Below are 21767 nucleotides of genomic sequence, written 5' to 3'. Positions count from 1 at the left end.
GCATTTTTCTTCTTGTGATATGAGAAATGGAGGGGGGGTGGTTAGTTCAGTAAATATAAGACTGAGGCTTTCAGAGTGTGGAAATTCATTTGAAATTTGGAAGTAGGTATGGAACACCAGACCATCCATCTCTTGTAGGTGACCTTAACTTAATTCTCCTCTCTCCCCTCCCCTCCCATTTAATTTTTTTACATTCTTTTTTGCTTTTTGGGCTTGGGGAATGTAAGGCAATTGGGGTTAAGTGACTTGCCCACTGCTAGTTTTGTGTTAAGTGTCTGAGGCCTTATTTGAACTCAGGTCCTCTTGATTCCTGGGCCAATGGTATATTCACTGCGCCACCTAGCCTCCCCTTTTTGACATTCATTTTTAAAATTTTGAGTGCCCAATTCTTTCCCTCTCGTGCCCCTCCCCCATCCATTAACAAGGCAAGCAATAGGATGTCCATTATACATGTGAAATCATGCAAAACATTTCAATATTAGCAACGTTGCAAAGAAAGAAAAGGGCATGAAAAACAAAATGTGCTTCAGTCTGCACTCAGAGGCCATCAGTTCTCTCTCTGAAAGTGGGTAGTCTTTTTCATCATGAGTCCTGGCCCTTTCTAAAGCTCCTGGGAGATCATGAAGGAATGTACTAGATTTTCCAAGGGTAGATATGTTGAACCAACATGTTCATACTTGAATGAATTATAGGTGTCAGCAAGGTTGGAGTTAGAAATATGGCAATATCTTGTTAATGAAATTGAGCCTAGATTGAGGAAAGTTTTGCTTTGGTTAATTATCATTAGCTCAATAGAATCTCTTGAATTCAAGCAGTATAGGTTCTTCTTTAATGAGAACACTATCTAGTGTATTGCTTAAATAGACTCTATCCTCTGTGGAAAAGACTAATTTTATTTTTAAAGCTGGTTTATAATAATAATATGTTTATATTATATAAGATTGATAATGTGCTTTCTTTAAAACAACAAAAGTTGGCGCATTGTCCTCATTTTGCAGATGACAGAAGTCTTAGGCCAAAAGAAATTAAATGACTTGCCCATAGTCAGCACAGTGAATTAGGGAGCTGGGGTTCAAACCCAGGTCTCTCTTGATTCTAGATCTGGTGCTCTTTGCTCCATACCTAGAATTTCCACATAAATTGTATTATGTGATCTTCACTATAACTCTAGGGCTGGGGTGGGGAGCCTGCAGCCTTGAGGCCACATAGGACGTTCTAGGTTCTTGGGTGGAGCCTTTTCACTGACTCCAAGTTTGGCTGAACAAATCCTTTTATTAATGGGATTTGTTCTGTGAAGTCTGGATTCTGTCAAAGTCCTGAATTTCTGACCTCTGGGCCCAGGTTCCCCACCCCTGCTCTGGGGTCTATATAACTTGTCAAACCCTGGCTCAGACCTCCTAATTCTGGATCCCAGTTCTCATAAGCTAAATGATGGGGCAGATGAAGATTTGCCTATTTTATTGATGAAGGAATGGAGGTGCAAAGAGGTTGTGACTTGCTCAAGGTTACATGGTTAAGTGGTAAACTGAATTAGAATCTATTACTGTTGCTGTCTAGGGGTGCTAGGAACCTGGAAATAAGTACAAGTAGCAAGTTCATCATGACACTAGTTGGGTGGGCAAAATATGAGCTGTCCAGATTCTAAGTGAATCTTCACATTTGATGAGGGTGGGACAGATTTTTTATACCAAAAAAGACTTGGGAGGATGCAGATGGGATTAAGGAGTGACTAATAGCCTGGGTGGTCCAGAGATAACTGAGAAGGGGCCTTAAGGGTATTAAGGAGTGGAAAGTAAGCTAATTGAGTAATCAAGGTGGGCTGGGGTGGGTCAGATGCCTTAGGCCTAGGCACCAGTGATCTGGACTACTAAAATTTGTGGAAAAGTTCTAGGGTTTTTCCTTTTAGGGGTTCAGATCCCATCCTCAGAACTACTACTAACTACTATAGCTCTTCTCAATCCACATTTGATTTTTAAAAATAATTCTCTTTATTGAATACAAGAATGAATGAATACAAGAGGGAGTTAATCATATGCATTGATGGATGTTGAAGCATAGATGGAACATTTGTGATTTACAAGTACAATTGGAGGGTCACTATGAAGACTTACACTGCCTGAATATTTTCCTAATAGGCTATCAATGGTATCTGAAAATCCATCATTAGAAAGTTGTAGCATATTTCTTTCTAAAACATAAACTGGGGAGGCATGTCCTACTGAGGTGTTATCAGTCATTAAAACCTTAGAGTGGATTAATTTGTTAAACTTGTTTTAGATAAGAATTTGAGTGAAATTCACTGCAGAAATAGGACATAGCAGATGTGATTTCAACATCAAGAGTGTAAGCATGGACCATACCCAGGGTACTTCTACATTTGATTTTAAGCTTCTTAAATTATTTACTTATTTATTTAAGGTTTATTTATTTATTTAAATTATTTCATAGAGATCAAAGAAACCACATCCTCCCCCACCCCCCAAAAAACAACAAACCTCTGGTTATGAAAAATCAGAGGGTTTTTGTGCTATAGTATTGACACTCCTTTTTAACGATTTTGTTGGCTATCTTTTTCTTTTACTTTACTTTCATTTCATTTCCCCCTCCCTTCCCTGAGAATGGGGCGGGGAGGGAGTTCAGCAAAACTAACCTCTACATCATTAAATGCAATGTTTCATTACATTGTAGACTCCTTGAGAGCAGAGATAGTCTGATCTTTTTTTGTATCCTTAATGCCTAATAGAGTGCCTAGCTCATAAGTAGTATTGAATAAATGCTTCTTGATTTGACTTTCATACCCCAAATACCCCTTCCCTACAAATAAGGGAGAGAGGAAAATTTCTCATCTCTTCTTTAGATCCAGGTTTGGTCATTACATTAATGTGTTCAATTTTCCCCCCAATTACAATGTTAGAGTCATTATGTATGTTATCTTCCTAATTCTACTTTTTTCTCTCTGAGTTTGTCTTCCTATACTCTTGATTCTTCATATTCACATTTTCTTACAATACAGTAATACTCCTTTACATTTGTTTATCATAATTTGTTTAACCATTTCCAATTAATGGGCATGGATTTTGTTTTCAGTTTTTTGCAACTACAAAAAGTGCTGTTTTAAATATTTTGATGTTATGTAGGACCTTTCTGACTTTGATTTTTTTCAGGTATTATATACATATACATATATATATATACACCTAGCAGTGGGATCTCTAGTTGTACTTTTTATGTGGACATGTTATTCCTTTTCTCAGAATGATTTCCTATCACTTTCCAGAATGGTTGGAATAATTCCCAACTTTACCAACACCTACAATTTTCATGTTTGCTAATTTGCTGGACGTGAAGTGAAACCTCAGAGATTTTTTGTTTATAGAAAATCAGCAATGGGTACTATAATATACTTTACCTCTTCACTATCCTCATCCAGGTATTTTAAAAAAAGCTCTGTTAGAGCTTTTTGTTTATATACTTTGTTTATATACATTTGGGAATGGATGCTTTATAGAGATACAAGTTCTTGTATGTTAGGGATTTGAGTGAAACTGTATAGTCATCATCAAAAAGTTAGCTTTCATTTCTTTTGTAAAGCATTTTCTGAAATATTTTACTTTTTCTCCTCTTTAGCCCCAAAGCATGGAGCCGCAGGTTAATCTAAATGTGACTTTTAAAAATGAAACGCAAAGCTTCCTGGTTTCAGACTCACAAAATACAACCTGGGCTGATGTGGAAGCAATGGTGAGTGATTTTATTTTTCTTCCCCTTTACCTAAATGAAAATTTTTCCAGAGACAATTATTTTTAATAGTGCAATTTCATAGGTTTTAAAAGTTGTTATATTTACCAATTCAACCCCTTAAGAAAAAATTCCTTTGAAAGTAGGTCACTGCTTCCTTTTCTTATATTAAATATTTTAGTTGGGAATTACAAAGTGAATTCTTTTTATTTAATTATTAATTTAAATATATAAATTTTAAAAAATATTAAATTAAAGTTAATTCTTTGAAGAATAGTAGTTACTTTGGGAAACAGAAGGCTTAATGAGGTTTTTTTTTTATAATATGGGAGGGATTTGGAAAACTTCTAAAACACTTTTTTTAAATGAACAGTGTGTAGAATGAATTGGTGTGGATTTTATCTTGCTTATGTTGTGGTAGAATGTTCCTGTGCACGAGAGCAGATTTGTCAGTGGTCGTTGTGAACTTTGTAAGAACTGGTGAATTCCTTTATTGCTAAGTCATAGGTGGCTTGTTCCAAAGTTGAGAGGGAATATCCCTGCCTGTAACCTCTTAAGTGGTAGGCCACCTGCTCTTCTCTGTTTGGTAGTGATCTTCCCATTCTTGATTTGACCTTTGTACTTACTGTGTTTGTCCAAGTTGCAGTAGTAAATGTTTTACTTCCTGTGTAGCAGAGTTTATCTAACAGGAAACTTTGCTTAATTAAGATTCCACTTTTGAGCACAAAGGAGCATAAGCAATCACCTTAAAAGAATCTTAAAGGTATAAAAGACCTTCATAGATCATGTAATCCATCCCCTTTCCTTCAAGCAGATAATTGTGTTAAAATAGTTACCTGGAAAGACGATTGCCTAGAAAATGGATCTGGGTTTTTTTTGTTTTTCTGAAATTTCTTGATTTTCCTGTAATGGGTAAAGTTGAAAGTTATTTTGATTCATAAGTTGTCTAATGTGTGTTCTCACTTACAGGTAAAAGTTTCATTTGATCTGAACACCATTCAGATAAAATACCTGGATGAGGATAGTGAAGAGGTAAAGTATATTATAGTACCCATTGCTGATTTTCTAGGACAGTGATTTTATCTTATTTCCCAGGAGTACAACAGGGCTCAACAGCTTTTGAAAATAGTTGGTCTAGTGTGTAGGTTGGGTAAAATCCTGATTGATAACAGGTACCCACAAGTAGAGACTTAGGGAAAATGAAGTAGATTGGGAGACAAAAGAAAGAAGAAAAATTAATGTAGCTACTGCTTTATATTCTGCTAAATTATCTTAAGCCTAAATACGTAAGCAGAGTGCAGATAGGGGAAAGGAATTGGTATGGAAATAAGCATATATAAAGAAAGAGTGCCTACTATATACAAGGTACTTTTCTAAATTCTTTTTTTTGGAGGGGGGAGGCAGGGCAATTGGGGTTAAGTGACTTGCCCAAGGTCACATGGCTAGTAAGTGTTAAATGTCTGAGGCCGGATTTGAACTCAGGTTCTCCTGACTCCAGGGCTTGTGCTCAGTTCACTTTATCACCTAGCCACCCCTAAATTCTTTTCTTTTCTTTTCTTTTTTTAAAAGATTAATTAATTTTGGGGCGGCTAGGTGGCACAGTGAATAGAGCACCAGCCCTGGAATCAGGAGAACCCGAGTTCAAATCCGACCTCAGACACTTAACACAAAGACTAGCCGTGTAACCTTGGGCAAGTCACTTAACCCCAATTGCCCTAAAAAAAAAAAAATTAATTAATTTTTAGTTTTCAACCTTCATTTCCATAAAATTTTGAGTTCTTAATTTTCTCCTCCCTCCCCCTTCCCACAGACAGCATGCAATCTAATATAGGCTCTACATATACATTCATATTAAACATTTTCACATTAGTCATGATGTAAACAAGAATTAGAACCAATGGGAGGAACCCATAAGAAATAAGAAGCAAAACAAAAGAACAAGAGAGAAAATAGTATGCTTCTATATGCGTTCAGACTCTAAAATTCTTTCTCTGGATGTGGGTAGCATTTTCCATTGTGAGTCTTTGGGAGTTGTCTTAGATCTTTGGGAGAAGAGCTAAGTCTATCAAAGTTAGTCATCACAATGTGACTGTTAACTGTGTACATTGTTCTTGTTCTGCCCACTTGACTCAGCATGGGTTCATAATAAGTTTTTCCAGGTTTATCTGGAGTCTGCCTCTTCATCATTTTTTTGTTTCTGCCTTTTTGGAGGGCAATTGGAGTTAAATAACTTGCCCAAAGTTACACGGCTAGTTTTTTTTGTGTGTGTGCGGGTGTTAAATGTCTGAGGCTGGAACCGAACTCGAACTCGGGTCCTCCTGACTCCGGACTGGTGCTTTTACTCACTGCGCCACCTAGCTGCCCCCTCTTCATCATTTCTTATAGCACCAGAGTACACCATTACATTCATATACCATAATTTGTCCAGCCAATTCTCCAATTGATGGGCATCCCCTCAATTTCTAATTCTTGGCCACTACAAAAAGAGCTGCCATAAATATTTTGGTGCATGTGGGTCCTTTTCTCATTTTTATAATCTCTTTGGGATACAGACCTAGAAGTGATATTTCTGGGTCAAAGGATATGCAGTTTTATAGCCCTTTGGGCATAGTTCCAAATTGTTCTCCAGAATGGTTGGATCAGTTCACAATGCCACCAGCAGTGCATTAGTGTTCCAGTTTTTTCACATCTCCAAAATTTATCATTTTCCTGTTTTGTCATATTAGCTAATCTGATAGGTAATACGTGGTGCCTCAGAGTTGTTTTGGTTTGCATTTCTGTAATCAGTGGTGATTTAGAGCATTTTTTTCATATGACGATAGTTTTAATTTCTTCATCTGGACGCTGCCTATTCATATTTTTTAACAATTTATCTAAATTCTTCACAACATTATTTCATTTGTTCTTCACAACAAGCCTGCAAGGTAGATGCTATTATTGTTCCCATTTTACAGTCGAGGAAACAAGCAAACTGGTTAAGTGACTTTCCCAGAGTAAATGCCTAAAGCTGAATTCGAACTCAGATCTTCCTGACTGCCGGGTCAGGGCTCTATTTCCTGTACTGCTTACCTGCCTCTAACTGAATTGTATATAAATTTACTTGTAAATGAAAGAAAGTCTAAAGTGTAGGGAAATATTGTTGCTGCTCATTTGTTTCAGTTGTGTCTGACTCTCTGTGAACTCATTTGGGATTTTCTTGGCAAAGATACTGGAGTGGTTTGCCATTTCCTTCTCCAGCTCATTTTACAGTTGAGGAAATTGGGACAAAAAGGCTTAGTGACTTGCCCAAGGTCACACAGCTAGCAAGTGTTTGAGGTCAAATTTGAACTCAGGGAGATGAGTCTTGCTGATTTCAGGCCAGGTAATCCCAGCTACTGCATCACCTAGCTGCCCAGGAGAAATTGGTGTCTTTTTAAAACTTTGTCTTTGTATTATTATGTGGTCATTGGTAACAGTATAAATGCTCAATTAATGATACATTTGTTTCATTGGTCTTTTTCTTTTATAGGTGTCCATCAATAGCCAAGGTAAGTCTTGTCTTTTACTACCTGGGGAAACTATTGTGTTTATCACTCCATACCTGGGAGACCTGGTTGTGGGGAAGATTATTGGTTTACCTATTTTTCTTAGCACTGGAGCCTTGCTACAACATTACTCACTACAATAATGATATATACATACATATACATAGATGTGTGTATGTATACACATCTATGTATATAGTCTGAGAAAATCAAATTGATTCCATTTTGTATTTGTATAACTGTTTAAATCACATTTCCCATATCCAAGTTAAGTTCAGCCTCCCTCTCAGAGTTAAGTTTAAAAGTTCAGTTTCCCTATAAATCATTTTAATTAAAAGAAACCATTATAGTAGCTGTTCTTGACCAATTAGAGGAAATCTGCTATCTATATGCCATTAGTTTATTCTTGCAAGTGGATTAAATCATTCAGAATTTCCTAGAGATGAGATGGAAGTGAGGGATTGCTAGTCTTGCCTTCCCCATATCCATCTAGTCATATTGTCCCCCATACCTATGATCTTTCAGGTTTTGTAACCAATCATATTATTTTCCTCATCTATGATGCTGCTTTCTCTACTTTTTTGAATGCTTCTCCTTTTGTTTGTAAAAATGATGCATCAGCCTTCATTCTAGGTCTCTTAACTTACAGAGGAGCTAGACAGTTTTTTTTCTTTTTGGAGGGGGCAGTTGAGGTTAAGTGACTTGCCCAAGGTCACATGGCTAGTAAGTAGCCGCCCCTAAAGACACCTTTTTAAATGGTAACTCATATCCTTACCAGTAAATTAAATGTGCTTGGAACTTTATTGCCTCAATTTGCTGTAATTTCAGGTCTGACAGGTAGAAAGTAAATTCCATCTTGGAGCTAATCCAAGGACATTTAGTTACTGCGAGGACCTCATCTGGCACATGAATTTATAAAGTAGTCCCCTAGCATGAATTCAATGGTTAGTATCATGGATAGGTTCTAGTGTGTGTATGTTATAGGATCTTAGAAATTCAGTGATTATCTTTTACGAATAGTGTGCCTCTGGGTAGCTAGGTGACACAGTGAATAGATCACCGACTCTGGAGTCAGGAGGGCCTGAATTCAAATCCAGAAACAACAAAAACACCAAATCAGACCTTTGAATTAATTTTATTAAGTTTCCAAACCATCCCATGACAGCCTGTTTAACTCTTAATGTAACTAAAATGATAACCCTGAGCCTCTTTGATCCCTGAACCACCTGACCTTCTCTGAGCCTTAGGAAGGGGTAAAGAAGCCTATATGGTTAAGGAGTTTTGGTAATTGCTTTTCAGAATCATGAAGATAGTGGGGCAAGGAAGGGGTCCCAGAAGAAGGCCAGCTTCTACCATATTTTTTCGTATGGGTTATTTAGAAGTTAAATGTTCTTATTTCAAGGACCACTTGTGTTTTCTAAAATCTTCTTTTGAATTGTTCTATAAATACTTATAAGTTTTTTTTTTTTATGTTGTAGGAGAATATGAAGAAGCCCTTAAGGTAATCAGTATCACTCTCATTTTCAAAGAACTTTTAATATATGTATATATTGGTTAGAAAATTGGACCTGAATCTCCAAATTCACAGAGAAAAGTGCATGTCTAGGTATATAGTGAAATTTGTTTATGGAGACTCCATTGAAGAGGGCCACCCACAGCATAGAGGCTTCCCCAGTCAGGTTCACTGTTGGGTTAATGTTTTGTCACTCAAGAAAGTAAAAAGAAAGGAAATTTTTCCTCCAAAAACTTTTCTCCCTTAGTCACATAAGACCTTTTTTCACTTTGTTTCCTCCTGCTTATACAGTCAGTTTAAGGATACTATAAACTTTATTCAAGTGTGAAGGAAATGTAGCTTGAAACTGTACACAGTTGAAGTGAATAGCAAGTATAGTCTCATGTTGCCCAGCACAGATTTAGAGAATTGGGGAGTTTTTTCCTGTTTCCTGTTTTCACTTTCTGATCCATAGGGTCCCTTTTCTAGACTCTAAACCTTGAGGGGGTTATCTAGTCTTTTGGATAGTTCTCCCTTTCCATTTTCCAGTCAAAGTTTTAGTTATTTCTTTCATGAGATTTAGAACTGAAAGTAACTACATGCCATCCCTTTGGTCTTAGAAGAAGCAAGATTCTTTCCTGTTTGAACCTCAGGCCCATTGTTTTTGGCTTCTAGTCAGAAATACTACCTAGATAGCTGTATACTTCAGCAGCTCAACAATTTGTCCCTCAATTCTGCCTCTACAGATTCTTGTTTAAATTTTTTCTTGGTTGTAGGTATTCAGCCCTTTTCCTTAGTTTCCTGTAATCAAGTTATCTGTGTTCAGTACTTCTTGAGCTCTGGAAAACCATCTTTAGAATCCATAAGTTTCTCCTTATGAATAGGTGTGCCTTCTTTTTTTTATCAGACATGACTGTGTAACCCAGCTTGTTTCCTCCTTTGCCTTAGCTGCTGGAAAGTTCAGAGCTACTATAAATTCAGTGGTCAACTTCCTTATACTAGGTGCTTTGTATATCTATTTTTTTTTTTACTCCCTCTTAATTCGGTCATGTTGTCTAATCTTATATGTGTATTCAATTTGAATGCTGGCTTAAGACCTTTTTGGAAGTATAAATCATAGAATAAATTCTTTCTTGCCCTCACTTTTACTTGTTATGCCAGGCAGTTCTCTCACACCTTTAATCTTAATCAACTCGTCCTTGTCTTCTTCCTACTTTCTCTTGATCTGAAAACCAGATCTAAAAGCTCTTTTGGTTCTATCTTCTTTGTTCATTGCCAACAATATTAGCTTCCCTGGCCCAGCTTGGAGGTCCTAGCTACTGGGTTTTGTAAGTAACATGTTAGTGTGGTAAAGGTAATGACCTTCTGGACTTGAGAATTATTCTCACATTGAATTCTTTTATAAATATGTAGGACCAACTGTGAGAACAGTTATCAAATCAACAGGATCATTTCTGATAGTTTATCTTTTAGAGTCCTTCACAACCTGACCCCAACCTATCTTTTCAGTTTCGCTGTGCATCACTCTCCTCTTATGCTCTATAATCAAGCCAGACTGCTTTCTCTCTGTTCCTCATGCTCTCCATCCTACATGCTTGGAATGCCCTTCCTTCCTCCCTCTAACTCATAGAATGCTTCTATTCCTTTAAGGTGTAGCTCAAGTACTATCTTCTACATTAACTACTAGTGCCCTTCCTCTCAGACTCAAAAGTATTTAAATACTTTCTATTCATTTGTATTTATTCTCTTTAGTTGCATATGTAGTTATCTCACCCTTTAGAATATAAACTCCTTGCAAATTGAGGTTGTTTCATTCATTTTTTTTATATCTCCTCTGCCTTGCACAATTCCTGACACACATTATAGGCCTCTAATACATATGTATCAGTTGATTAGTTTGTCCATGAATTTCTCTATAGGTCTACCTACCATTGACTTCTCACTGTAAACTCAACTTTAAGGCTACCACTCCTCTGTATATATTGCTTTCCCATATTAGAATCTTTGAGGGCAGGACTGACTTTTCTTTTTTAATTTGTGTACCCATTGCTTAGAAGTGTGCCTAGCATATTGTGAGCTCATATTGCTTTTTCATTCATTAAGTTCCTATGTTTATACCTCAACATTGTAAAGGTAACCCTATAATCTATTATTACTGCTTCAGGCTTTATTTTTCTATAGACATTTAAGCATTTAACTGAAAAGTGGCCTTTTTTGTCATATGGTTATCAAACAGTTTTAATCCAATTTCTACAAAATGTCATATAATGATGTAATAAGAGTTTTAGACTTTAGTGAGTCAGTCTGGTTATTGTGGCTCCAGTATTTCTAATATTATTAGTGTCCTTTGAGTAAGAAAATGCTTAGTAACAAAAAACTGCTAAGTTCAATAATGCATTTAAATTTATTTGTATTTAATCATAGCATTATGATTATATCGTATACATTTTTAAAAATTAATACATCTATTAATGAGTCATTCAGTCTGTTGAAGGTATGTTTATTGATTGTTCTGAATCATTTCATGAGATGAACCTGTTAGAGTAACTAAGGAATGCCTAGGGTCCAGAACCAGTGGAAAGGAAACCATTGATCTCTACTCTAATTTTTTTAAATAATATTTTTATTACCTATTACAAGCAAAAAATTTTAACATCTGTTTTTAAAAATTTTGAGTTCGAAATTCTTCCCCTACTTCATTACTGAGATAGTAAGCAATTTTATATATGTGCAGTCATGGAAGACATGTTTACATATTAGTTGTGTTGTAAAAGAAAACACAGACCAAGAAAAAACCCCACAAAAATAAAGTGAAAAATAGTATGCTTTGATGTGCATTCAGACTCCATCAGTTCTACCCCTGGAGCTAGATAGCATTTTTCATCATGAGTCCTTTGGAATTATCTTGGATCATTGGATTGCTGAGAATAGCTGAGTCATTCACAGTTGATCATCATACAATATTGCCGTTACTGTGTATGCTGTTCTGGTTCTGCTCACTTCACTTTTCATAAGTTCATGTCTTTTCCCAGGTTTTTCTGAAATCATCCTGCTCGTTATTTTATAGTATAATCATATACCACAACTTGTTCAGCCATTCCAAAATTGGCAGGCATCCCCTCAATTTCCAACTCTTCCACCACAAAAGAACTGTTATAAATATTTTTGTGCAAATAAGTCCTTTTCTCTTTTTTTAAAATCTCTTTGAGACACAGACCTAGTAGTGGTATTACTATATCAAAGGATATACATTTGGGCATAGTCTAACATTTTTATTGGATTGTTTTCAGTTATTTCATTTTGGGTTTTTTCTGAAGTGGGATGTGCTCTAAACAATGTTTTTGAGAGTCCATTTGACACCAAGGAGGTCAAATCAGTTAATACTTAAAGAAATTCAAGCTACTTACTGGAAGGTCAAATATTGATGCTGAAGCTTAAAAACTTTGGCAATGTAATGAGAAGATGGAACTCATGGAATAGGCTCTGATGTTGGGAAAGATTGAAGGGAGTAGGAAAAGGGGCGGCAGAGGATGAGGTGGATAGCAATTATGGAAACAATAAACATGAACTTAGATTCAGTCTTAGACTGAGAAATAGTGGAGGATAGAAGGGCACTATGGGGTCACAGAGTCAAGACATGACTCAACAACAATAAGCTCTAAACATCTATTATCATTCCTCCTACATTCTAAGCTTCCTAAGAGTAAGAGCCATCTCATATCATATTTCTGTTACCTGTAACATCTGGCAAGGTGATTGCCCACAGTTGGAGATAAATAAATGTTTGTTGAATGAATGTTTTTAATATGAAGCAGTTATTTTCATCCTGTGGGTTGCTGATTCCTAGAGGGTTATAGAATTATTACAAATGAGTCATTTCATCAAATGACTCAGAATAATAAATATTGTAAGGATTATAGTTAATAAAATATAAATAGCATAAATAAGGAAATACATTTTTACTGATGGAATAAGTAATATACATATTTATTACTATTTTTAAAATGTAAGTGCTATTGTGATTTTTTATTTTTTTAGTTAACAGAAACTAATAGTGCAGGTATTATCATGTGAAGTTCTAATGTTTTTGATATTAAAATGGGAGTCCTTTTTCAATCTTTTTAGTATATTGACTTGGAACCTTTTCTGAGAAAATGGGCTCAGAGAGGTAACTCCCTTAGAACCTTTTCTGAGGAAATAGACTCAGGGAGGTCCTTTGGCTCTTTAGTGTTCCTTAAAGGGAAAGTATTTTAGATACCAGGATGAAACTTCAGGCTGCCTAGATTCCATTTGTCACTGATTGTTTTTTGTTCTTTTAACATTTTAATTTATTATTTACTTTTAATGTTCTTTTAAAATTTTGAGTTCCAAATTCTGTCACTCTGACACCTACTGAGAAGGCAAGCCATATATCAGTTATACATGTGAAATTACGCAAAACATATTAACCATATTTACCAAAAAATACATGAAGTGAGAAAATTATACTTAAAGTCATTTTGAGTCCTCTGGAATTATTTTGAATCACTGTATTGATCAAAGTAACCATGTCTTTCACAATTGATCATCATTACAACCTTGCTATTACTGTGCACAATGATCTCTTGGTTCTTTTCACTTCACTTTGTATCTGTTCATATAGTTCTTGCCATGTTTTTCCAAAACTACCTTGTTCTTCATGACTGATCCTTTATACAAGTTAGGATTTAGAGTGGTCTTATGGTGGTTTTTAAGGCTGATTAAATGCGAAAATGGAATTCCAATCAATAAAAACATGATACCAGTAAAGTATCTGTTAAATAATGGCTGATACTGGATTTTCTGAAACTTTGCAAAACTGCTACTTTTATATTCAATTTTATAGCACATTTTTAGCAAAGAAACAATGAATTAGAAATAATTTTGCATGTGGTGTTTAATTTCTTTTAAAACAACAGACCCTGATTTTTTTCAGTGTGAATCGTTATACTTTTCTATTTGAATTTTTGTTTTTGGAGGGGAGTGCCATTTGGGAAGGTAGTACCACTTAACATATTTTCACTATCAAAATGTGTGTTCTTAGATTGCAGTTAAACAGGGGAACCAACTGCAGATGAATGTCTATGAGAGGCATCATGCTGTAGATGAAGCCCCACAGCCTGGTTACAAGCATCCACAGGATCCACCTGGGACCGAAAAACGACCAGCTGTTTGGGCAGGGAAGAAGCCACTTGCACATTACTCTTCATTGGTGAGAGCCCTGGGATCAGAGATGAAAACACAAGAGGAGCCCACAGCACAGGTGTGATGGAAATGGATCTGACTTCCTGGGAATTTTTTCCCTTCTTTCTGCTTCACTGTCTGTGATTTGTTCAAGGTTTGATGTATTCACATGACTTTCCTTGAATCTTTACTGGGTTTGAAGGAGCTGTCTCCTTGTTTTTTAACATACATGATTTTAAAAAGAAACAAAACAGATTTGGGGATTTATTTTCTTACAGCTTTCACTCACTCCCTGTGAAACTGACAAACCTCAAGAGAAGCCACCAGACTGGTTCACAAGGTACTTGGAGACGGTGAGTATGTTTGCTGCAATAGTTTTCATACAACATACATAGAAAAACAGAGAGAAAGAGGAGAAAATTGGGGGGGAGGGAGATAGAGAGATCTTTTAGTTGATAAAAAGAATAATCTCTAAGTACAAAAAGGATATTCAGGGTCTTCATCTTCAAGATTATTTTTTAATACTTTCTTTGAACCAAATTAGCTATAGTAGGAATTCCTTTCTGTTGTGTTTTGGGTTCAGTTAACCAGAAAGTCTTGGGATCTCAAATTAAATTGGTGTCATTCTTTCTTTTCCCATTTTATATACCAAGATTACTTTGTTCTCTTCTGTTCTGGTTTCAGTTTAGAGAGCAAGTGGTTAAAGAAACAGTTGAGAAACTTGATCAGAAACTAGGGGAGAAGCTGGTCCTCCGGAGCGCGTCTTCGGAATCTTGCCCCTCAGCATCATCCGCGCCTGTTTCAGCAGAAGCGCTGTCGTTGCCAGGAAACCAGTGTGACTGGCTCATGACTTGCAGCAGTTGCCAAAGAAGAATCATCGGCATACGTTACCAGTGTAGGTGAGCAGCAGGGCAAGAGAATTGCTACCTGTTATTTTCCTTAGGGCAGAAATACAGCAAATATATTTTAAACACTTAGTATATTTAGGGCACTTTGCTAGATATTAAGGGATATAAAAATTTTGCATATCTCACAGTTGCTATATTTACAGGACCTGTAATTAAATAAAATATTGACCTTCTTGGCCTCCTGTATGTATGTAGGAGAAAAGAAAGTTGGACATAATTCCTCAGCTGTGGGCTTTGTATGCTCAGAAAATATCAGTTGTGCTTTTTGTCCATGTGTTACATAGATGATGAAATTAGTAGAAGAACCAATCAGGTCTGTATGATATTAGGGACTGGTGACTGAGCTAATGTAGAGATCTGACCTCATGACTCAAGGATTCTACCTTTTGCCAGGTTGCATAAGTTATTTTGATTAGATATGCTCTTACTCTAAGTATCAGTAGGGCTAGTCAAAGTTTCTGCTCCTAGTATTAAAAAGTAACAACAACAATAACACTGTCTTGGGCAATTTCCAAATTGTTCAGAATGTTTTCTTTCATATTTGTCATTCATCCTTTCCACAGTGTATGAAATAGACATGAATAGACAGTTAGCCCTGGGGAAATGGAGGTAATAAACATTAAATGGCTTGTGAAAGGACAAACAAGTTGATGAGGCAGTTAACACAGAAATCTGGTCATTGCTATCCTGTGGCTCTTCCTACTATGGCACTTTATCGTTTATAAAATATATGGCATATTCTTTCTACAGCCTGTGTCCATCTTATAATATATGTGAATTGTGTGAAGCAGGGTCATATGCCCATGACCCTAACCACATCCTCTTGAAGCTACGGAGACCAATTATGGGTTCCTCTGAAACATATACTCACACAAAACTCTCCCCTCCTCGTCTACCAGCTGCTCTGGAGCAAGTCAGGTAAGGCCATGGAAGTAGTGTTGGGGACTCAGTATGTCAGCTTGACTTTGATAACTGTGTGCAACCTCTCACTGGTAAAGACAAGGGTTGTTTCACAGTAGCCAAAGGATTATTGTTAAGGCTTTCATTAATCTCTCTCATTTTACAGGCTCCAGAAGCAGATGGATAAGAACTTTCTTAAAGCAGAAAAGCAAAGGTTGCGAGCTGAGAAGAAACAGAGAAAGGCAGAAGTTAAGGAACTTAAGAAGCAGCTTAAGCTTCATAGAAAGATTCATCTGTGGAACTCTATCCATGGGCTGCAGAGCCCGAAATCACCTCTTGGTAGGCCAGAGAGCCTCCTTCACTCAAGCACTCTAATGTAAGCAGAGACCTGTCTAGGGCTTTCTTCTCTTGCTCTCCAAAATAATAGATTTTGGAGTCAGAGGTCAAATTTGAACCTATACTTGGGGAGGGAGGGAGGGAGTGGGTTGGCTTTAAAGCTTCTAAAACCCAAACCCTTTAAAATGCTCAGTTTTCTTGAATAGAGCTTTGTATTGTGTTTTGATGATGATGATGATGATGATGATGATGATTGTTGAAAGTATAAAAGCCCTGCCTAGGAAAGCTCAAAGTCAGTAAAGGTCCAGAGTATATGGGGCTGTCATTCCTCTTGACCAGCGGCACGATCACTATATGTCAGAAGAGTGTAACAGAGTTAAGTGCCTGGCTCTGTAGTAGTTTTATTTACAGTTACTTTTATTCATCCTTGCATTACTTTCTGTCTCATATGTCAAATGTACCCTTTGGCTTGATTGTTGTAGTGTTGTTTGTTTGTTTGTTTGTTTGTTTTGAGTGAGATAAAACAGACAGCTGAGAGGGGCTCATTAAGTCCCTAGAGCCAAGGATAGCTTCTTTGTTCACTGTGCTGGGTATTCATGAGCCATCATATTAGTAAGAGAATTAATGGATAGATATCCTAATCTCTGTGCAGGCTCCCCATGCAACCTTGTGCTCCAGTTGTGCCAACTCTGAGTGCAGCATTTGTGGATGAGAATGTGCCAGATGGGACTCACCTTCAACCAGGAACCAAATTTATCAAACACTGGAGGATGAAAAATACAGGAAATGTCAAATGGAGTGCAGAAACAAAGGTATTTCCTTTACATACATTAACATAGAATGTGTGTTTGGAGTGGTAGAGGGCTTAATTGATTATTTTTCTTTGCTCCACTATTTTCTTTTTTTAGCTGAAATTCATGTGGGGAAACCTAACGTTGGCTTCTACTGAAAGGAAGGATGTTTTGGTGCCCTATTTAAAGGCTGGCCATGTGGGAATTGTGTCTGTTGAGTTCGTAGCCCCAGCCTTGGAGGGAACCTATACTTCCCATTGGCGCCTTTCTCACAAGGGTCAGCAGTTTGGGCCCAGGGTCTGGTGCAGCATCATTGTGGACCCTTTCCCTACTAGAGAAAATCTTGAAGACAGTGAAAAAGTCTCTTTCAGCACAGACAAAGTGGATGATCTCTCCTGTCAACAAGAGGCAAGTATTATCAAGCTTTGGCCCTGTGCCTTTTCCTGCTGGATGTTCTCTTCTGCTGTGGTTTTTCCCCTGACACGTATCCTGCAGTGGTCTGTCCTTGACCCTTTTCTCCTTTTTATACTTGCCCGATGGAAGTTTAGTCTCTCCTTCTCTCATGGCTTCAGCTGTGCCTCCTATGATCTCCAGACCTATATATTTCCAACTGTCTCCCTGGATACTGCCTTCACTTGGGTCTGCTTCACTGGCAGCTCAAAACCAGGATCTCCCAAAGCAGGCGTGTTATTGATCCCTCTGAAACTGTTCCTTCTTTTATCTTCCTGTTTATGTCTGTGGTACCACAACTCACCCAGGGTCCCATGTTAGAAACTGCTGTTCCTTTGCCCTTTTTCACCTGTCACATCCAGCCTCCTGGTTATCAGATCTTCTCCTCCTTTGTAACCTTTTGAGAATTCATTCCCTCTTCCCACTCCCACCAGCCTAACACAAGCTTTCCTTCCTACCTACCTACCTGGATTCTTATAGTAACCTTCTAATTATAGGTCTTTCTGTGTTCATTCTTTCCCCGTCCTTCATTCAAATGCCTGAATAATTTTCTATATGCATAGATCTGATCAATCAATTGCTTAACAAACAATTACTAAGCACCTGCCAAGTGCCAAGTCCAGTGCTTGGTGCTAGGATTACAAAGGTATCAAGGAGAGGAACAACATATATACACATATAAGTACATTTTACTGTTCAGTCATTTCACTTTTTTCTCTTTGTGTCCCCATTTGGGGTTTTCTGGCAAAGATACTGAAGTGATTTGCCATGTCCTTATCTGATTAAGGAGGTTCAGGATTTGTGTGAATGAAACACTCGCACTTCAAAAGATCCAATATCGTTTATTTAGAATATAGGTGAATGGGAAGGAAACTGGAGATAACAGAGTAAATGGCTTAGGAATAGTAAAATAAGAGCAATTATAATTAATATATGTATATATATATATATATACATACACATATTTACAATCATCACTGATGGGGGAAAGCACCAATACCTGACCACACAAGCTTGGGGAATCCCAGTACAGCCGTCAGGGTCCTGCTTGGGAGGGTCCCAGGCAGAACGTCTCCTCCATGGATGAGATTCCAATTTGGGGTCTGAATCTTACAGTTTAAGTAGTGCTGAGAACAAAGAAGGCATACTGCCAGGTGTTTTTAGCAATATCTTGTATGAGGCATGGAGTGGAGGCCAATCCCTCCAAGGTCCCCCCAAGAGCGATGTCTCCTTGGAATGGCTAGTTCCAGGAGTTGGGCAGTTATATCTCTTTTCAAGGACGTGGCCGGGGTCCCAGGAGAAGAGCAGCCCTCATGTTCTCAGGATCCTCTGTTCCCAAACAATAATAGAACAATAATAATAATAATAGGTCATATTGAGTTGGGGCCTTGGTTTGTATAATCTTATTCCTCATAGAGGGGCTTACCTTGCTCCTTCAGTCCTCACCAGTTTATTTTACAGATGAGAAAACTGAGGCAAACAGGGTTAAGCAACTTGCCCAAGGTTACATTGTCTGAGGCTGGATTTGAATTCAGGAAAAAGAGTCTTCCTGACTCCAGGTTGCTCCACCCATCTTATATCTACGAACAAGTAGATTCAAAATATATATGTTAGTTTTGGCAGGAAAAGGGGGAGGAGGAACTAAGAAGTTGGGGGAATTGGGTAAGGCCTCAGGCCAGAGGTGTGGCCTGACTGAGCTTTGAAAGAAGTTGGGGATTTGTAAAAATAGAGGTTTGGGGGGGAAGAATATTCCAGGCATGGGGGTCAGGCCATCCTTTGTCAAGGCACTGAGTCAGAATGAAACATTGTGTGTGAGGGGAGTCTAGGCTGTGGGAAGAGGACTAAAATGGAAGGAGTCAGAAAAAACAAGCTGGAGCCAAATTGTGAAGGGCTTTAAATCCCAAGGGACTTTGTAGCTGACCCTAGAGGCAGTCAGGAGCTACTGGAACTTCTTTAGGTGGGGAGTGATGTGGCCTGGCCTGTGCTTTAGAGACATGTCTTTGGCTGCTGTATGGAGCCTGGATTGGGGAAAGGAGGGACTAGAGACCACTCAGGAGGCTCTTGTCTTGTTCAGTGGACAAGTCACTTAACCTCACTGGGCTTATCTGCCAGATGAGGGAGTTTGTCTACTTCCGGGGTTCTTAAAACTTTTTTGTGTCATGGACCCCTTGGCTAGTCTGGTGAAATCAGTGACTCTTTAGAATAATGTTTGTTGCTCATATTCATAATTGAAGAAAAAGCTAAATTTTAGTGAAAATAAAGATGTGATTTTTTTTTTCCTCTTAAGTCCATCTCAAATGCTACCTCTTCCAGGAAACCTTCCCTTATACCTATTTCCTCATTAATAATGAATTCCTTACCCATATAGTGCTTTGTTTAACCCCCTTTTTTTTTTTCAGAAGATTTACCCATTTTGTTGATTCATTGTAATTGCTCTACATTTTATCATATTACATAGAAAATGCTGCAAATGAAAACTTATCTGTAAAACCAGAGACTAACATTAAATCCAAAGATAAACTTGCACAATGGATGCTTTTCCCATTTGTTGTTTTTCAGTCGTGTCCAATTCCTTGTGTCCCCATGGATCACAGCATGCCAGACCTTTCTGTACTCTGTTATTCTTTTACCATAGTTCAAGTATTAAATTTAAAAATTTAAATATCTGTATTAAACTTTTGAAATGCTGAGATTTCTTTTTAAAAAATTATTATTTTACATATACCCTAGGTACATCTGCAAGACAAATCAGTAGTTCTCAGAAACTACCTGTTTCTAGAGGTTTTTAAAAAGAAGAGCACAACCAGAAAAAGAGAAAGCAAGAGTTTAAATATCACACAATAGCTAGCATATCAAATACATTTAATAAAGTAGGAATTTCATTGCAATATCAAGGATTCAAAACAGAAATACTATTTTTCAAACTGAATCGGAAATCACATAAACTCTAGAATCAAATAACCATATAGACAAGCTGCACTATTCATCAGTTTTTAAAAATAAATAAGGAAGCAGGCTCAGGTCATTCCTGTCACAGAGGCAGTTCCATTTCATGTCTATTCAAACCATCCTATCCAGTGGATTCTGCATAATGGTGATGAAATGAGATATGTAGATTACTCTGCATGACCAGCTGAGGGCAGCCCTGACTTTTCTGCCTGCAGATGAACAGACAGATAAGATAGATGCCACTTCAGAATCACAAGAACTGTCTCGAAGTTCTCTGTCAGAGGATTCCCAACCCAGGACTGATAGTCACTCTGTTACCCTATGAGAACACTCAAAGACTCTGGGGATTTTGCCACTTTCTAATATACTTTGCACATAATACTGCGTATTCTAGTTATGTATGTTGTTTTACCCCCTTACTGGACAATAAGATTCATAAATTTGGGCACCATGTTTTATCTAAACTCTGTATCTTCCGCAGTGCTCGTATAGTGCAATAGAAATAATACGTACTTAGTAAATGTTTGTCAAACCATTGAGTTACTCAGAATAAAGGAGTTATTCTAAGGTGATTTAGAAAGCCTCCTAAGTGACTATATAAGAGTATTTTCCTAGACATAAAGAACCAACTTCAGGGCGGCCAGGTGGCTCAGCAAGTAAGAGCACCGGCTTCAGTGTCGGGATGAGCTGGGGATCAAATCTGGGCTCAGATACTTAGCACCACACCCAGAAATAACTGGCCGTGTAACCTTGAGCAAGTTACTTAACCCCAATTGCTTAAAAAAAAAAAAAGAATCAACTTCCACACGTCAGGATAAATCATGTTTCGAGCTTGCCTGGTTCTAGTGGCCTTAGTTTGAGTTGCCATTAAATTTCTTTGCATCTCTATATAATTGGGAGCATGTGTAGAAATACTTAAATTCTGAAATGAGAGGAATCCCAGCCTCTGCTGGATTTATGTAGCTTTGACAACATTGCTCTTTTTGGCTTCCATTAAATTATCATTTTCATTTCTGCTTGGTATAGGGCCTTTTGCCAGTCAATTACTGTAGTTTAATGGCTTTCATTTTTGTTTTCTAAATTTGGGGGTATGGGGGTAAAGGTGAACAATTTTAGCCTATTTACAAATTTCTAGTGAGGGTCTGAGGCTTATTCTTTTTGGCTCCACAGGAGGCTTTCTCACTTGCTAAAGAGGAAATTCAGATTGATGAGGTGACTGAGTCAACAGAGGGAGCTGAAAGTTGCATCTCTCGAAAGATCAAAAGTGAGAGGGAGCTCTACATCCCATCTGTAGACCTCCTCACTGCCCAGGTAGAAGAGTTGGCCCTTTGAGGGGCAAGGGGTAGGGAGAGTCCTTGGGAAGAAGTTTTATAGCTCTTTTGAAAGAAAGGAGTCTTACTTAGAACTGATTTGAGAAAGTAAAGGCCACATCCATTCTTTACCCTTATGATTTCCCTGGGTAATGTTAGGATCCATAGTT

At 37.5% G+C, this 21767-nt stretch overlaps 1 protein-coding gene across 7 annotated transcripts in view; it reads left to right on the top strand.

The window, feature by feature from the left end:
• Positions 1 to 21767, top strand: part of NBR1 (NBR1 autophagy cargo receptor) — a 33627-nt gene that overhangs the window by 2287 nt on the left and 9573 nt on the right. For 6 of the 7 annotated variants that reach the window (XM_069067586.1, XM_069067588.1, XM_069067587.1 and 3 more), the window contains exons 2-13: positions 3628 to 3738; positions 4705 to 4767; positions 7244 to 7262; positions 8738 to 8760; positions 13814 to 14032; positions 14232 to 14306; positions 14638 to 14852; positions 15612 to 15779; positions 15928 to 16137; positions 16750 to 16909; positions 17006 to 17296; positions 21458 to 21598. In XM_069067586.1, the coding sequence (XP_068923687.1) occupies positions 3637 to 3738; positions 4705 to 4767; positions 7244 to 7262; positions 8738 to 8760; positions 13814 to 14032; positions 14232 to 14306; positions 14638 to 14852; positions 15612 to 15779; positions 15928 to 16137; positions 16750 to 16909; positions 17006 to 17296; positions 21458 to 21598 (1686 nt within the window). In that variant the 5' untranslated portion in view covers positions 3628 to 3636. The remainder of the gene's footprint in view (positions 1 to 3627; positions 3739 to 4704; positions 4768 to 7243; positions 7263 to 8737; positions 8761 to 13813; positions 14033 to 14231; positions 14307 to 14637; positions 14853 to 15611; positions 15780 to 15927; positions 16138 to 16749; positions 16910 to 17005; positions 17297 to 21457; positions 21599 to 21767) is intronic. The other variant, XM_069067591.1, reaches the window with a different exon arrangement.

Source organism: Petaurus breviceps, unplaced genomic scaffold, assembly GCF_028583685.1.
Source record: "Petaurus breviceps papuanus isolate PSGF00001 unplaced genomic scaffold, PetGlider_PUasm1.0 90750, whole genome shotgun sequence".
Lineage (NCBI taxonomy): Eukaryota > Metazoa > Chordata > Mammalia > Diprotodontia > Petauridae > Petaurus > Petaurus breviceps.
Note: the sequence above shows the minus strand (reverse complement) of the source record. Positions and strands in the feature narration are given on the sequence as shown.